Source organism: Protopterus annectens, chromosome 1.part1, assembly GCF_019279795.1.
Source record: "Protopterus annectens isolate FY-2018-M chromosome 1.part1, PAN1.0, whole genome shotgun sequence".
NCBI lineage: Eukaryota > Metazoa > Chordata > Ceratodontiformes > Protopteridae > Protopterus > Protopterus annectens.
Genome location: NC_056726.1, coordinates 579,906,800 through 579,924,673, shown reverse-complemented (window position 1 = coordinate 579,924,673; position 17,874 = coordinate 579,906,800). Strand labels below are relative to the sequence as shown.

The following is a 17,874-nucleotide window of genomic DNA, read 5'->3' as shown; positions in this document are numbered from 1 at the left end:
GACAGACACAGACTTTGTTTGTGGCTTTACTGTAGTCTCTTCCTGGTTCTTAAATAGCTGGCTGTCCTGTTTCATTCTGGATCTGTGTAGTTTTAACCAGCACATTCAGTATTTCAGTTTTCATGCTCTTGGTCATGCAGAATGACTGGATGTTGTCAGAACAGTGGAAGTAATTGATTGCCTTATCTCACATCAGTGTTTGGGTTATCCACAGAGGAAATGTTGCTGTTTATTTTGGGTGAGCAGCACTTGTAGCACAAAATGTTGCAATTTGGGCTTTTCTTGATGTCCAGAAACTTCACCAGGGTGTTGCCTATTATAGTTGAAGGATCTCCTAGTGTTTCTGTACCCAGATGACTGATTTCTGTAGCTTTTTCTAGAGACTCCCTAGCGTGCACTTCTCTAAACATGGTTTCTGGTGGTGTCTGTCAACTGTAAGACGTTTTCTGTGCTCCTGTTCAGGCAAATGTCTTCAGCAATGTTTGCTAATACCTTTATCTAGCTATGATGAAGGCTGCAATCACACCTCTGTTTGCATTCTTGAAGGTATACTCTATTCCATGCACACGAGTATCATCTGCACTTTCACCTGCTTTGTAGAGTTTCTGCTTATAATCCCAGCAGAAAATGGAAATATTGCAGAGTGGCTTTTTTGGTTTCTGTTGCCAAAAAAAAAAAAAAAAAAAAATATTCCTAACACCCAGCCAGCTGAGTCATAGAACTCCATTTTCACCATCGAGTCAGAGAGGGTGAAACTGCTTTACTTCACCAGTTACAGATACTGCATGTTAAGTCCAAGGCTGGCTTGCTGAGGTGTACCAGTTGACAGCATACATTAGAATACATTTTCCCCAGACTTAAATCACTTAGACTTGCAGCAACCTCTGTATCTACTGTGAATTGCCAGCAAAATTGTTTTTTTTTTTTTCTGGGAAAACTGAATGCCAGGTAACTAAGCTAGAGAGCCTTCATCAAGCTGGTCTCCTTTATCTAACTCTGTGATAACCATAGCCGGTTTTAGGCACCAGCAAACCCTGCGGTCGCTGGGGGCCCCCTGGTCCTGGGGGGCCCCCAACCACAGCAAGTTATCTTATCTTGATATTTTGTAACATGTCTGTCAAACCAACAAAAGCTAGCACAGCAATCTTGTATACTTAATAAAGCAGGTAAGTAATAATAACTCATATTTATCTCCTTCAAAATTCAAACATCTTTAGTTATAGTAACAGTATTTTGTCAAGTAACAAGCTTTACAATTTCATTAAATATTTTACCAGTGACATAATGCCCCGGCCTAGGTTAAGCCCTGATGGTGGACATCCTCTTCACTAAAATTAACAACATAGCCAGTTTTAGGTACCAGCAATAACTGTGGCTGGAGGGGGCCCCTTAATCATCAATGACTGTGTGGGGGCCCCACAAAAACTGCTGTTGGTTGGGGAATAACGAGGAGAAAAAATGTATTAAGTTTCTGTTATACTCTTTAACCTGAACAGGACTGTGATATGACTCTGTTAGGACAAAGTTGTAATGAACATAAGCAAAGTAAGTACTACAGAGATCAGCAGCCCAGGGTGACCGATCTCAGTGCAAACTGTGGAGTTTAAGAAGAGCTGATGCTTCTAATCTTCAGAAATGGTTCCTCTTTCAAGGTTTTTATACATACTGGCAGAACAACTGATACTGTAACTCTCAACATCTTTGCTGAAGAATTCTGTTCAGTGATAAAAATAATAGCATAATAAAGTCTCAAAATGAGGAACACATTTTATATATTACTCTAATTAATTTAAAAAGTTACTATAATAACACATTTTGCATCAACATGCATTTTTAGACAATAAGTACAAAAATCTGATGACTGGATTTATTGTGACAGAGCAAAATTATGAGACAAAATCAGGAATATCTGTGAAATCAGGGATAGTGATAGGTATTAATTTACTCCTCACTGAGGTAAATAAAAGTGACTTATCCCTGTTGCTGTTTGATGACTGCTAAACGCAGTCACTGATCTTGTGTAGTAGTAGTACTAGTGTTGTACAATCTACTTGCTGAAATATGTACAAAATTAGCATTGGTGTGGTGTGTGTTTGTGTGTGTGTGTGTGTGTGTGTGTAAAAAAATATCACAGATTTTTATCAATGCACATATCCAATAATGCCGGAACGCACATTATTCTTCAGGGTATCAATAAAAATGTAACTAACAAGTGATTATACTTCAAAAGCAAAGCATAAAATATATAATAGAGCATTCAGACACTTAGATCTTCTAGGAATCTGGTGACCCCACTCCCTAAACTGTATAAATGGATACAGGAGGCTCCCTTAATCATCCTTGACTGTGGGGACCACAAAAAAGCTGTTTTTGGTTGAGGAAAAATGACGAGAAAAAAAATGCTTTCATTTTCTGATTGCACTCTTTAGCCTGAATGGAGTTATGATATGACCCTGTTAGGATAAAACTGATAGTAGCCTTTGTCCTCAACCACAAACATTCTAAAACATCCCTGCTCAGATGCTTGTGTACAGAAATTTACCATAGGTTATGAGGGGTACTGCCTGGTAGCAGCAAATACATTATTGCAATCATTATTTATTTTCACTTTCCTCACAATCAAATATCAAGCACATATACAGCTGGTTGCCTTTGGGGGTTAGGTTCGAAGAGTAAGTAGGCATGCTATGTATATGTATTTCAGAAGTCACTTTAAATATATGACTGTGGCCATTTGAATATCTGCTTTCATCCCAATCTAACACCAGAGGGTTGCATAGGCAGTGACTGTCTTTTTGGGAGGATTAGGGAGGCAGGCAGTATTCCCATACATGTTCTATGTATCCTCACAACAATTGACTTGTTAATTTATTTTGAGCTACTATTTTTGTCAGCTTTGAATTTTAAGCTTTGGATACAACTTGTCTTCATTGAAAGAAAAAAATAAGACTGAAATTCTTTTTTCTTACTCACGATTTTTGTTTAGGCCACTTTTGGATTAAAAGGTTGGGAAATGCTCTAGCTTCTGGGGGCACCGGCTTAATTGAGTTATTTCCTAAATGGTTATTACTGTGCTGTCTTGGTCAAGAAAGTATATTGAAAAGACGGAAGGAAAACTAAAGCTGAACAGCAACATTGAATTTCTTTCCTTAATCATCATTTCTGTTCAAGCCATCATTGTGCAAAAAAAAAATAAACTTAAAAGCACTTTAGAGCATATATAAAGTTATGGCTTCTTGTAAAAGCTGAAGAAAAAAGGTAAAATGTGAGAAATGGAAGAAAAAAAAGTATTGTGCATAACTGGGAAGCCCAACATAGGGGAAACTCTGGAGAATGTGTGTTTTTTTTTTGGCAGGGGCTGAAACAGTAAGCAGTGCCTAGGGTTCAATTGCACATTAGTTCTCCCCTGTACATAGAGTTGTTGTAATGTATCCTTGTTACGCCTAAATGCCAGTAACTGTAAAATGTCCCTTTGTGAGATGGGCCAACACAGTGTGGTATGTATGCCTGTTGTAATAAGATTATTGTAGCTACAGGTCAGTCTGTGTGTACTACTCCTAAAAGCCTGCAGCATGAACTAAAAAGATGGATAGAAGTGGTGGCAGTGACAGAGTGATACTTAGACTGAAAGTGCCCAGGGGGCCCCCAACTTGACATTGGCTGGGGGCCCCCAAAATGCTTACACTGGCCCTGGTGATAACATAGCATGTAGGCTAACCTGATTTGCGTTTTATATGGAAGCTTTACTCCTACTCATGCAAGGAAATAGCAGATCTTGTGAAGGAGGGCCTTGTCTACATTTACTCTGCATTTTTTATGAAGAAATGCAGTGCAGAAGTAAGTGGAGATGGTGCTGATAATGCCAGTTGCAACTGGTAGTTGCAATGGCCATTTCTGTGCATATTGTGGAATAGTCTAGATTGACAGAGTAACTGACAATTAGCATGACCGGATTGAAAAGTGAAAAAGACGGCATAGATTAATTCAGCAAAGACGAGATGATTCTGAAATGCTGGTATGAATATATTTATGACTTTAAAAAGTACTTCATAAATTAGGTGGGAGGGAGCTGTGCAAGTCCTGGATGGACCTGTGAGAGTAGTTTATAATGTTGCATTGTCTTGGCCCAATATTTATAGGTCTGCTTGAGTGAAATGCTTAGTGAAGTACCAGCTAATGAGATTGCATTAGGGCCACATCACAAGATAGAGGCTTTAGTAGGTAATGGATGTTAGAACTGGAAGGTGATCATGTGATCAGTGGTAGAGCACCTGTTCTTTAATTGAGGATCTTGAGAATAGATCTTGTGTGGGTATTGCCAAGTACAGAGCTGTGAGTTTTGTATAGATGCTGTAAACCTATGTTGTTGCCTTTCCTAGGCAAGTGCATTTTCAAGACAATTGAACACCGAAAAGATAAGTCACTTTATATTCCATCGGAAAAGTAAACGTTATACTGAACAAAATGTTAACTATTTCACGAGTTTGTATTTTCTACTCATCTTCAAATAGGTCATTACCATTACTAAATGGATTAAAACCTAAGATCAGGCTGGACTGTTATTTGATTGCAGTCTTCCCCTACCTGGCTGATGACTGCAACTCTGTCCATGCGCTCCCTACTGGGCAAGAACCATTTACTATGCAGTTGTTGTCCAGGAAGCTGTGGATTTTATGCCGTGATTTTTTTTCCCTTTGGTCTTTTGCTCCAGTGCTCATGGGAAGGGCAGTAGCAGATTCAGAATGGGGACGGCACCTGCTCTGCGAGTTTCACAGTTTCTCTGGCATCAGTGTCCTCCCTTTTGAGTGGATGTCTCCTGGTAAGTCTGTGGACTCCCATCAGATATTTGTTAACTAGAAACATGCCTTGCTGTATGCCAATTAATCTTCGTCCTGGAAGAGGCAAGCTAGCTGTGTTTGGCTTCTCAAGTGGAGTGTTTTCTGAACACAGGTAATTTGGGTTATAGCTGGGGTTGCATTTCTGTATGGCACAGAACCAGCTACTAGATTTGGTCCCAGTTTTAGTTTTTTGTGTGCAGTTTGCTGTCTACTTTTGTACATTTATCTGTAGAAAAAGTGCATTCATTTGAATTGACTGTTAAAAAGGGAGTATTTTGAGCAAGATGTTCTTTCAGTGCAAGTTGATGGTGTTTCTGTTTGAATTTGCCATGCAGTATGCAGTACTGATGTATATATTTTTTACTACAGTGGGAGTCACGGGAGACGGCCACCAGCACTGAATCCCAGGTAACATGGCGTGCCTTCTCAGGACAGTAGCCACTAGCTGTACGAGTCCCTTGTTCAGCAGTGTTGTATCTGTAAAAGTGCAAACAGTTAAGACACCTTCTTGGAGACTGTTTCGGACTCATCAAGCTCTGTGGTGTCAGCAGCCTGTTAAAAGGGGTAAGTTTTTGACAAAAGATAAAAGAAAATTGCTCTAGATGTTTTGACGTGGGTGGCTGTTATACTTTAGAGAAACCTGCGTTTGGAATTCTTAAAGCTATGAATACCTCATTGCACATGATATATGTTGAGGAAGGCACACACATACCAGTAAAGAAGTAGCTGATCTGTCTTCTTAAATGAAGCAGGGAACTAGGCTTTTAGCTTGTGCTGAACTCTCCATGCAGCACTGTGTATTGCTTGGTACGTTCTGTGCTGTACAGAAAAGGAATAAAGCAGCAGAAAGTGAAATTGTCATCTCCTTTAAAGGAATTATTAACATGCATTTTGCAGGTAAGTAAATGTTGTATTCTCCTCAAGTTTGCTTTGTGCTTTATTGGAAGATATTTTGAGCCTCCACTCATGCCACCAGTTATTCTGTTACCAAGTATGTTGTACATAAATATATTGTGTTACAGCAAAAATGTTTTACTGAGTTAAGAATCTGTGTGAAATTCAAGAATAAAGGCAGTAGGCAAAATCAGTTCTTTCTTTTGGTGGACAGTGTAAGCTGTTTGTTGGCTAGGCTTAGCAATGTAATCAGCATGGAACTGGACATAATTAGTACATTAAAAGAGCTTCTCTGCTGTGCACATCTTTTCTTTATGAATGTACCATGCTTAATTTGTTACTTTCTGTCATTGAAAGATCAGTGTAGTAAGATTAAAAATGTTGAGTCTTAACTGACTCTTCTGCTGTGCTTTGTCATTAGGGTAAAATACTTTATTGGCAAGTTTATTGACTTGATATTCATGGAGCTGCAAATAAGTTAGCTGGCTAACCTGATTGTGGGTTATTGGCACCTTACTGCTGGCTGCCATTGTTTGTGGCATCCATGCTTACCTGAAAGCCAGTGAACAGAAAGGAAGGGTACACAATCTGAAAGAGGAGGGAGATAACTGAGAACGTGACCTAAACTAAACTGGGTCTGACAAAGGAGTAGTACAGTTCCTCATTGTTACCAGAGAGGTGAACCTGAGCCATTTATGCACCTCCATTTCCCTAAGAAAAGGAAATTAAGTAACTAACTGTAGGCCATCTGGCATTAATGAGGTTAATAACTAGGTTCCCCGAACAGTGCAGTCCCGCACCATAACCACACCTGATTATACAGCCTCCTCAGTTGGTCAGGAGAACTTTAGTCTGTCTTGCTGCTCTCAAGTTTAAAGTAGTCCAAAAGGCAAACCCATGGATGGCTCCAGTATGTGAGGTTTATTATGGATAGTAAAGAATTGTAGTGATGACACAGTGACTTTTGTTTAATAATTTGCTTCCTGAGACTTTTCTGACTACAGTCACTTACCTGCTGTGCATCATCTAGATGCTGGAAATTTCCTTGAATACATTGCGTGTGCTGTTCTGCACTGTTTGATGGTACTTTTTGTTTTTGATAGCAGTTATTTTCGACTTTATGCTTGTATTAAACAGATTATCAATCTGCCTTCAGATGAAATCATTCCAACAGATGAGCCAGATATTTTGTAATTTTCCCTTTTTGTAACTTTTTTATAAGTCATAGTAAATAAAAGTAATTTTCTTTGTACACTTAGTTCATGATTTTTTTTATAATTTTCTAAACCCATTCTTATGTTGAAATGGGAGTGGTAGCAAGCTGAGCAGGGTAAAAGAAACTGTGTTCTTCTGTGTCACTGTTGCAGTATTCTAAACTGAAGGGATCTCCTGCCTAGGGCAGCTAAATGCTTGGCCAGTATACAGAAGCTTAACAATTTTGTATGCACCACATGTCACACAAATGTTCCCCACACAGAACATGGGACATATGGACGTAAATACCCTGAACTTCTTTGCCGCCAGTTTGAATGCTATTATTGCTAGTACTGAATACTTTATTGCTATACTGAATATTTAGCCTGTCCAATAAGTGCCCCATTTTTTTTGTTTGTTTTTGTTTTTTCTTTTTTTTTTTGTCTTTTGTGGGTGCTTCTCACGACCATACCTCCTAGCTTGCACCAATGGATACTCTTATATTCTTAGTGAAACTCTGTGAAACTAGCTGGATTATGAACCTGAGGGCTGATCGGCCACCTGGGCTGAATAGCATAGTACCACTTAAGCCGATCCTTAAGAATAGGAGCCATTGGTTAATTTCCTAATTGGATAATGAGTAGGTATGTTTCCTATCCTAGCCCTCATTAGCTAGTTCTCACTTTTACTCTAGGAGGAGAGCAGGAAAAAATCATGATCTGATAAAGGCTCATTGCCGAAAGCGCTTATCTGTTATAGCTCTCCATGCTAAAGTGTGACTGTGGCTGCTTTTACTATCATTGTTTCCATTAAAAGTTGTTTTTAATAGTTTTTAAAAACGTTCTACAGAAAAGTGCAACTAAAGCCGTAGAGGTGCACCGAGGATTGCTTTTCAAGTTTTGGGAATGTGGGTATTTTTGTGTTAAATTATAGGCAGGGGTTAACTTGTTATTTTTGGAGGGGAAACTATGAGAAGTGATTACTGTCTGTACTCCAAGCAGCACTGATCAATTACATCTTTGGCTATCTAAGGACTTCACTGGAAATGTCTACTGAATCTTGAAAATTTTTGACAGGGAAAATATTCCAAGCCATTTCAGCAAGGTGATTTTAAAACTTCAAAATAGAATTCTTAATGAGTATACAAATGACAGCTTTTTGCTGCAGTATAACAAATGTGTTTGCACAAAGTCCTTTCTCTGTTATTTTGCTTAATTAGATGTACAAGTGTTAATCCATTTTTCACTTTTGTTATGGTATCTTGCACGTTACCTACAAGTACTTTTTCATTTAGATACATTTGAAGAAGTATGCTTATTTTACATTTATAATAATCTTTGCAAACCATACTTATCTGCCAAGTGACTATGACAGGTTTGTCTCCACTGTAATTTAATTTACTCATTTGACTAGGTAAGTGAGCTAGTCATTGTGGACCATTTTTAATCATTGTCTGGACCCTTTTCAGACATGATCTGATCACAAAAGCAAGGGTAAATGCAATACGTTTGGACACTTTATTTTTAGTTATTTTACTTGGGTTAATAGGAGCAGATAATGACTGAATGTAGTGGAACTCAGATTACCAGGTTACACTTGTGAAGGTGCCTTTGTCGCATTCTGTTCCCCTTTTATTTTAGTTCAAAGGTTTGATTGTTGGTTTAATTTTCCAGGCCAGCATTAAGCACCAGTTACCCTTCTGGGCTGTGACAGAGTCTGTTCCTTGCATAGAATTGATCTTTTTACTAGGTATTCCCTGTCCATTTTTGTCTCTCTCCCCCACCGTCCATGTCCATGCTGTATCCAGTAATTACATACTCCTCCATCCCTTTGTGTGCTGGCTGCTGGTATAAGGAACACTTCCTAGAAGGCTACCTCCAATTTCCTCTGCTGTAATCTTGGTGGCAACTTCCTGGTCCTGCTTGCTACCACCCAAGCTATTTTCTAACAGATTATTTGTACCTACATGCACTACAGCTTGCACCCACTTCTCCACTTTGTGGTCTCTTGGTCATCTTCTTCCACATTTTACTTGGACCGCTTTATTTAAATCTGATTTCTTGTTTTCGCTTGCCTAAACTTATAATCCTGTTTGTGACCAAGTTATAAAAGAGCACACACACACACACACACACACACACACACACACACACACACACACACACGCGCACTTAGGTCCTGTTAAAATCGTAGAAGTGAAAGGATAATGGGTCTCATCTGAGACTGAAACCCAAAACCTTTGTCATACTGTGCAAGTGTGTGTACTGTGGGACCAGCAAGATCTCTGGGTAGATACATGATGGGTTTTATCCTTTCAACTCTGAAACTCCAAGCATCGTGGTTAAGGTCAGATTTTAAACATGTGCACAAATACAGGGAAAGCTCTTTGCTTAGGTACTGTTAGAATCATAGAACTGAAAGGATAATATTAGTTTTGACTTTAATCACCATACTTGGAATTTCCTAGATAACAAGATAAGGGTCTTAAACTCAACACCTATCTATCCAAAGGTTCATGTTGGTCCAGCCGCCATGACATCTGCATGATGGTGCTTAAGGTCCTGGGTTTGAGTCCAAAATGAGAGCTAATATTATTTTTTTCAGTTATGTAATCCTCTATGTGGCAGAAGTCTCCATTCATCCATTCACAAAAACCTCTTTTGTTGGCTCACACTGGCTCTCTTTCCTTTGCATCCTGTCTCGTTGTAGGATCATAGGAGGTCACTAGGCTATTGGCCCTGAGGCCCTTATAAGCCTAGCCAAGAGTTTAGCCCATGTTTAGAGAAACCAGCATCCAATGCCCCTCTCCAGCTGGGACATGGGTGAAATCCCAGGGGTATATTTTCCGTTTCCCATCCAGTTATCCAGGTTGCGCTTAAAAAGGGGGTAATGAGGTACTCTGCTTGATGTGGAGAGGTCGTGTATTCCATAGATGAGGGAGTCTCTGAGAGACAAATCTGTCCCGCCAACAAGTCCTGTTGATGTCACAGACCAGGTTGAGGTCATGCGTGCAGGTTATTGGAGTGGAGCTTGACTTGCGGGCATATAGCAATCCCATCAAGGAGGGGGCCATGATTGCCTTGTATGCCAGACAGAGGTCATCTCTGAGGAGTGTGTATGAAACTTGAGTAGAGGGTAGGGCTTTTAGCCATTCTGTGTATGGTAGATGTTTGGGGCCATGGATTCTCCTGGTGAGGGACGTCTGTGGTCTCTCCAGCTGCTACATGTGTTTTGCGAGGTACATACTGAAAGGTGCATTGTACTCAATAATGGGCCTTGTAAGGGAAGAATACAGGGATGTTATGACCTCCTTGTTCCTGGATGAGATACCCTTGCTAATGAGGTGGGCCATGTAGAAGGCTTTCTGTACCACGGAAGCAACATGGTGGTCAAAAGTCAGGTTGCTCTCAACCTGGGCTCCCAAATCCCTTACAACTGACTGAGTGCTTAGGACGTTGTTATTAATGTGATATTTTGTGGGGACATCACTCTCCCCAAAGGGGATGATGCATGTTTTGGTATTCAGCTTGAGGCCATGTTTCTGGAACCAGTCATTTTGTCTGAGTGAGACCCTCTTGGAGGATGTCCACATTACTAAGGGAATTGATGACCGCACCCAGCTTGCAGTCATCTGCAAACTTGGTCAGCCATAGCCCACTGGTTTTGGCCTGCACCTCAGAAAAGTATATCCTAAATAAGAGGCCCCAAGACTGAACCTTGGGGTATGCCGCTTGTTAGGGGTCTACTGCTCAAGGTGGCTTCCCCTGTTTTGACTATGTGGGTTCTCAGTGAGCCAGATTGCCACCCATCTAGTAACATATGGCTTAATGCCTAGTTGAGAGAGTTTATCTATTATGCCCGAGTGGGGAATAGTGTCAAAGGCTTTGGGCCAGGTCAGGGTAGGCGATGTGCATAGTCTTCCCCTCGTTCATGGCTTTGGTGAAAGAAGTCGACTAAATTTAACAGGCATGAACTCTCCTTGATAAAACCAAACTGTGTGGGATCAAGTGTTTGGAGACTGCCAATGTCCTTATTAATGAAGTCCATGATAGTCTGTTCCATGGCCTTGCAGATCAGGCTAGTTAGGCTGATGGGTCTATAATTTCCCAGATTGGTGGACGCTCCACCTTTCTGTAAAAGGATGACAGTGGCTGTCCTCCACTCAGCTGGGATGAAGCCAGTACTCAAGCTTTGGTTGAATAGGTTGCCTAATGGTGCTGCAAGTTCCTGCTTGAGTTCACGTAGGATGCAGCGTGGGATGTTATCGGGTCCCATGGAGGCTGTGTTTTTTGCCTTTGAGAGAGCAGTGATGACCAGTTACCTAGATATAAAGTGAAGGGGGCAGGTACTGGGGATGGCCTGATTTACTCATGGGTGGGGACAGAGGGGTAAAGTTTTCACGGAGTCTGTCAGCCAGCAAGTTTGCTGTATTTACGACATTTGTATATGTGGTGTCCTTGACCACCAGTTCTGAACAGATCTGGGTGCTTTCTTTGAGGTTGCAGACATGTGAAGAAGGTCTTATGATTGTCTGTAGTATATGTGGCCAATTTGGACTCCTGTTTGTTTTGGAGAGTTTCACTAGTGCTTTTATTTGCTTGTTCAGGCTAAGGAGACATTGCTTCTAATTGGGCACCTGTTCCTTCTTGGTCTTGGACAGCAGTATTTTCCTTTTGTTAGAGTTTATTTATTCATATATATGTATACATATATACATGGTTGTATAGTGCTTTGGTGTAGTTTTGGGTTATCTGCCTGCAGGTAGCCCTCAGTCGGCCCAAATACCAGAGTCTTGGGATTTCTGCTTCGGATACTGTCGCCTCTTCCATGATGTCGGGTCATCAGGGGTATAAAACATGCAGCTGATGCCATTACATCAGCTTTTCTTGCCGTGCGGGAGCCCGAAGCAGAAACAGTTTGCACGTGCCGGTTGGCAGCTACCTGAAATTTTCGTTTTCGACTTTCAAACCTGAAGTCTTCTAAAGCCAAGTACCCCATTGGGGATTGTTTTTTCTTGCTCTAACCGATGTCAGAAAAAGTTAACAATTGTCTTGCCTGTGGAAAGCAAATACCTCACAGAGATTTTCATTCTTACTGCGTCACTTGTTTAGGCCCAGACCATGACGTTCCTCGTGTCGGTTTTGTGCCTTGTTCAACACCCAAACTATTCATCGTAGGGCTGTCTTTGTCGCTGAATTCTTTTGCTGTCATTGTCCGTATTCCGAAATGGCTTCATTAAGCCATCCAACTACCGATCTTCCGAAAAAGCGTAAGGATAAAGACAGAGACAGACTGCATAGGTCCAAAACTGTCGACGACACTTCCGTTAAGCTAGTCGCCAGTCTGCCAGTACTCAGTGAGGTGCTGATACCCGCTTCTACAGATTTGCAGTCCTCTACTGAGACCCATTCGGAGTCCGGTATGCCACGCGATGCTTCTTCGACTATGGAACCTGTGGATGTTTCTACCTTAGATGGGTCCAGAGCTGCTGTGCAGGCACTGGCTTCTGAGGGTGTGTTCAGACCTTCCGATGTTCGTATTAAACAGTCTACTTAGTTTTTGGCTAAAACTACAGAAATTCTCAGGCCCAGAGTTCATACTACTCCTAGGAAACCGACAACCAAAGCGCATTCTCAAGCCCCCATGCCTCAGAAACAAATGCTTAGAATGGCTGAAGACCTTACTTTAATTAGGGGAAGCCAGCCTTCCCCCTCTAAAGAACAAAGAACTGATTTTCCTTCTGATTCTACATACCATGAGTCCGATGATTCTGACCCCTCTGATTACCAGGACATACCTTTATCCACCTATGAGGATTCAGATGCAGAGGATTCCATTCCCTCCAGAGGACTTTTCTTTTGGTGAAGCTTTGCATACCCTAAGAGAGCATTTCCGCTGGGAATGCCAGGATTACCCTCAGTCCAAAAAGAGACTCTGGGGAATTTTTAGACTTGCCTCAGCACAGGCCCCTAGCTATATCCCCTCTCCTGGATATTGTAGATGATGTCTTCATGGAATCTAGTCTTACCCCTGATACTTTGCCACCAGCTCCTAGAAAACCTGACAGGTACTACAGAGTACCTGACTCTCACAAATTTCTCTTTAAAAATCCTACTGCGGATCCAGAGACCATTTCCCAGGGACCTAAAGGTATTAAGGCTACTACAGCCAAAAACCCTACCCCTTTGGACAGGGATTCTAGGGCTTTAAACAGATTGGGTAAGAAGGTATATACCGCTGCAACTCTTGCCTTCAAGGCTTTAAATTGCCAGTTTCACATGTTGAAATACCAGCAGCATATTATGGAACTAATTAAACAAAAAATGTTGTTGATTCCTGATTGTGCAGAAAATAAAGATTTACAAGAGTTGATGCATTCTGCAAACCAAGTTGGTAAACATACTTTGCAGTATGGTTTTATCTTGCAGGGCTGCTGTCACTGGGTCTGTTCTGAGAAGGCATGCTTGCCTGAAGGAACAAATCTTGCCAGACCATGTCAAAACAAAATTACTAGATGCCCCATTAAACCAAGACTGTTTGTTTGGCATAAAAGCAGAAGAAGTTCTTAAAAAGATGGAGGAAAAAGCTAAATCTATGCAAACTGTTAAAGATTTCTTACAGGTACAGTCACCTGGATTCAGTAGGCATTGGCCTTCAAAACACTGGTCCTTTCCAGTCCCTCCCAGGCCTTCTCGGTCCAAACCCAGGGGCAACAGACCACAAAGACTACAGTCTCAGGGTATGCACAGATCTAAACAATGGAGTGCTCCCACCTCAAAAACAGGGAGTGGTAAGCCACCCTCTTATGGAAGAAGTTCACAATGACTTGTCCTTCAAACTTCCCAGCCATGCCCAAGTACTTGCTCCCCTAGGAGGAAAACATGCCCTGCATGCAAAAAACTGGGAATACATTACCCAGGACCAATGGGTCTAACATTGTATCCCAGGGATACAGATTCTACTTACACTTACTGCCATCCCCAAGTGGATTGCCAGATCTTCCTCCAAACCAGTGAGCAGAGGCCCAAAAGCAAAGTACTTACTCTTGTCAGTATCTGGGCTATTCAGCCTGTTCCAGCAGAGCAAAGGGGACAGGGTTTCTACTCCAGACTGTTTGTTTCTGGTGCAAGAAAAGAGAACTTATGGCACCCTATTCTGGATCTGTCAATTCTCAACATCTTCCTGGTGGTACCAAAGTTCAAAATGCTTACACTCCAACAGCTGCTTCCTATGCTAGCCAAGCCAAGGACTCCTGACTGGTCACCCTAGACTTAAAAGAAGCTTATCTGCACATTCCCATAAGGGAATGTTGCAGGAAATATCTACGTTTCAGGGCCGGATCTATGCACTATCAGTTCTCTGCACTTCCCTTTGGCTTATCTATTGCGCCCAGGATATTCACAAAGTGCCTGGCTCCAGCCATTGCATACTGCAGGCAGAGAAACATTCAAATTTACCCATACTTGGACGACTGCCTGATTCAGGCGGACAGTCAGGAATTGCTACTTCAGCACCTGACATTTGTAAAGGGACTCCTAACTTTCCTGGAGTATACCATCAACGAAAAGAAATCACATCTGGTACCTAGCCAAAAAAATTGTATTCCTGGGAGCAAGCTTGAACACAACTTCCCAGATGGCATTCCTCACTCCAGAAAAGCAGGTTTATTTGACAAATTACTTCAAACAACTGGCCACCCAAACCCAGCTATCTGCAAGAAAAATACTGCAAGCCCTAGGGTTAATGGCCTCATGCATTCTTCTAATTCCATATGCAAGACTGCATATGAGGAAACTTCAGTGGTACGTAAGTCTCTGTTGTCAATATTCGCAGGACCTGGAAACAGTGATTTCTATTATTCCTTGCCTAAGGACAGAGTCCCCTTTGGTGGGCAGAGGCCTGCAACTACAACAAGGGACTCCCTTTCACTCAACCCCGCCCCCCCCGCCCAAACCCTGACAATAGACTCATCAGACTATGCAATGGGGGCTCACATGGCAGGCAAATGGAGCCCAGTACAAATGTGCCTGCATATTAATCAAAAAGAAATGTTAGCTGTACAGAATGCACTGACAGCCTTCAAATACCTTATCCTTCCAGGACAACTCTTGATAAAGACAGACAACACCACAGTTATGTGGTACATAAACAAGCAGGGGGGGGAACTCATTCCTACCCACTCTGCAGGTTAGCCATGGCTCTGTGGAACACAGCCTTGAGCAACCAAGTGCACCTGCAAGCTCAATTCCTGCCAGGCAAACAGAATTCACTGGCAGACGACTTGAGCAGAAATCTAATGGACCCACACAAGTGGAAACTGGAACCCAACTCATTCAAGCTTCTGATCCACAGGTGGGGGACACCAGAGGTGGACCTCTTTGCTTCCCCCCAAAACCATCAGTTGAGCAAATTTTGCACCAGAACTCCCCACAGCCATGCATGGAAAGTGGATGCCCTGTCCTTTACACGGGAAAACCTCTCAACCTATGCCTTTGCCCCTCTGCCCCTCCTCTCGAAGGTACTACTCAAGATCAAAAAGGACAGGCCAAGGACAATCCTTATTGCACCAGACTGGCCACGCTAGCACTGGTACCCACTTTTACGCAGTCTACAGTGCCACCCTGGCAACTGCATCAGACCTCCTCTCTGCTGTCCCAGCAGGAGGGCCAGATTTTGCATCGTCAACTGCAAACCTTGAACCTAGCAGCCTGACTTATTCCCTGAGTACATCACCAGCAACCCACAGCAAACAGGTGCTGGATGTCATCCTTGAGGCCAGGAGGCCTAGTACTAGGAAATCCTATTCCAAAAAGTGGAAAAGATACTGTTCTTGGAGCCAGTCTCAGGGAATGGACACAGCTGTGCCCACCTTACCTTTATTAAATGCCTTACCTTTATTCCTAGATTATCTAGCAGAGCTGCTCCACAAAGGCCTATCCTTCTCATTAGTTAAGATTCATGCCTCGGCCATCTCAGCTCATTGCGATACTGAGCCACCCCTCTTCTCTCACCCTCTGTTCAAACAGTTCCTGAGAGGAGCTAACAATTTAAGACCCCCCGAGGAGAGCTCCCACTCCTGCCTGGGACCTTAAATTTGTACTAGAGAAGCCCGCGCTTCCCCTTTTTAGCCTGCTGCTACAGCAGAGTTAAAATTTCTCTCTTGGAAAACCGCCTTACTTCTAGCCATCACTTCAGCAAGAAGAGTGTCCGAGTTACAGGCCCTTATGGCTGTGGAACCCTTCATTATCTTCCACGCAGACCAGGGTTTCCTTCAGGACTAACCCATCATTTATGCCCAAGGTGGTATCCAGTGTGGCTTTAAAGCAGTCCATCCATTTACCAACCTTTTTTTACTAATCCTCAGAATAAAGAGGAAAGGATCATGCACTCCTTGGACGTGCACAGACAGCTTAGGTTCTACCTTGACAGGACTAAACCTTTCAGAAAATCTGACCAACTGCTAGTTAGCTTTGCGACAGGGGCAGAGGGCAAGGCCATTTCAAAGCAAACCATCTCCAAATGGATAGCACACTGCATCCATTTCTGCTACAGACACAATGGAAAACCTACCCCACAGGGGATCAGAACCCATTCCACTAGGGCTACCTCAACCTTTACAGCATTTCTCAGGGGAGTCCCTACCAGGGACATACTGGAAGCTGCAACCTGGAGTCCTTCACCAAGCATTACCCCTTACCTATCTTTTGTAAATCCAGAGCTGGATTTGCTACAGCAGTCTTTCAAGGCCTGCTAGCCAGCCCCAACTCTTCTCGACTGTCCCCACCCTTCCTCAGCTTTGGGAATCAACCCAAGTGTGATGACTGCAACAGTGAAACACTAAGAACATAGTACAGTTGTCTACATTTACCATAAATGTAGATGTTTGAGTGTATTCACTGTTGCAGTCCTGGTTACCCTCCCTCCAGCCCCCTGACTTTTCTATACTTTCTACCTATCCTCTTTTTTTGGCCATGTCTTATGGCAATGGTATTTACTTTTCACTGGAGGTGTTCCACACAATGTAGTTGCTTCCTATTTTGGGGGCTCCTGACATCTGTGGCAAGAAAAGAAAAACTGATGTAATGGCATTGGCTGCATGTTTTATACCCTGACAACCTGACGTCATGGAAGAGGCGACAGCATCTGATGCAGAAATCCCAAGACTCTGGTATTCGGGCCAACTGAGGTCTACCTGCAGGCAGAATAACTCAAGTGTGATGACTGCAACAGTGAATACACTCAAACATCTATATTTATGGTAAGTGTACACAACTATACTTTCCTACAGAGGGGGAGGGGACTGTGAAGCTATTTATACCATCCCTGTGATGGCTGTAATCAGCTTTGGAGAAGTTTATATGTCTGATCCTAGTTAGAGGGGGGTTGGGGAGATGGTGACTTCGAAAGTGACCGCTTTGTGATCGAATCTTACTAGGGTGGATGATACTACAGGGGATGCTGTAGTGGTTACTCATGTTGGTTAATACTAAGTCCAAGATATTTTCACTCCTTGTCGGGGTGATAATATACTGCCCTTTATTTCTGTAGCATTTCCACTTCCACCGTTTTCATCCTTTCTCATTGGTCTGCAGGTTGCTTCCTGTCTATGGCATATGCAAGTTTTTGACATGAAACAACATTGTCCATCTTTCATGAAAATTGCTAAAGAAAGAAAAATAATGCTTTAGACCAAAACAGGGTAGTTTTGCCTAGCTTGGCTTTGCCATTGCCTGTGTTCTTTACAGAGAAACAAGGAGACTGCGCATGTTTACAAGATTTAAAACCAGTGCTTAAGCAGAAAGCTTTTCTGTGCATGCATATATATGTTTGTGTATGTAATTTGACTTTATCTCGCCATACTGGAGGCTCCTAGCTGAAAGCAAAAAAGCTTTTTAGGGAAATTCAGTAGTAAACTGTCTAGTTCTTTTTAGTTCAGAGGCAGTGTTAC

At 42.2% G+C, this 17,874-nt stretch overlaps 1 protein-coding gene across 2 annotated transcripts in view; it reads left to right on the top strand.

Moving 5' to 3' along the window:
• NNT (nicotinamide nucleotide transhydrogenase) overlaps nt 1-17,874 on the top strand; it is a 1,308,245-nt gene that overhangs the window by 148,785 nt on the left and 1,141,586 nt on the right. For both annotated transcript variants that reach the window (XM_044076912.1, XM_044076918.1), the window contains exon 2: nt 5,208-5,402. In XM_044076912.1, the coding sequence (XP_043932847.1) occupies nt 5,252-5,402 (151 nt within the window). In that variant the 5' untranslated portion in view covers nt 5,208-5,251. The remainder of the gene's footprint in view (nt 1-5,207; nt 5,403-17,874) is intronic.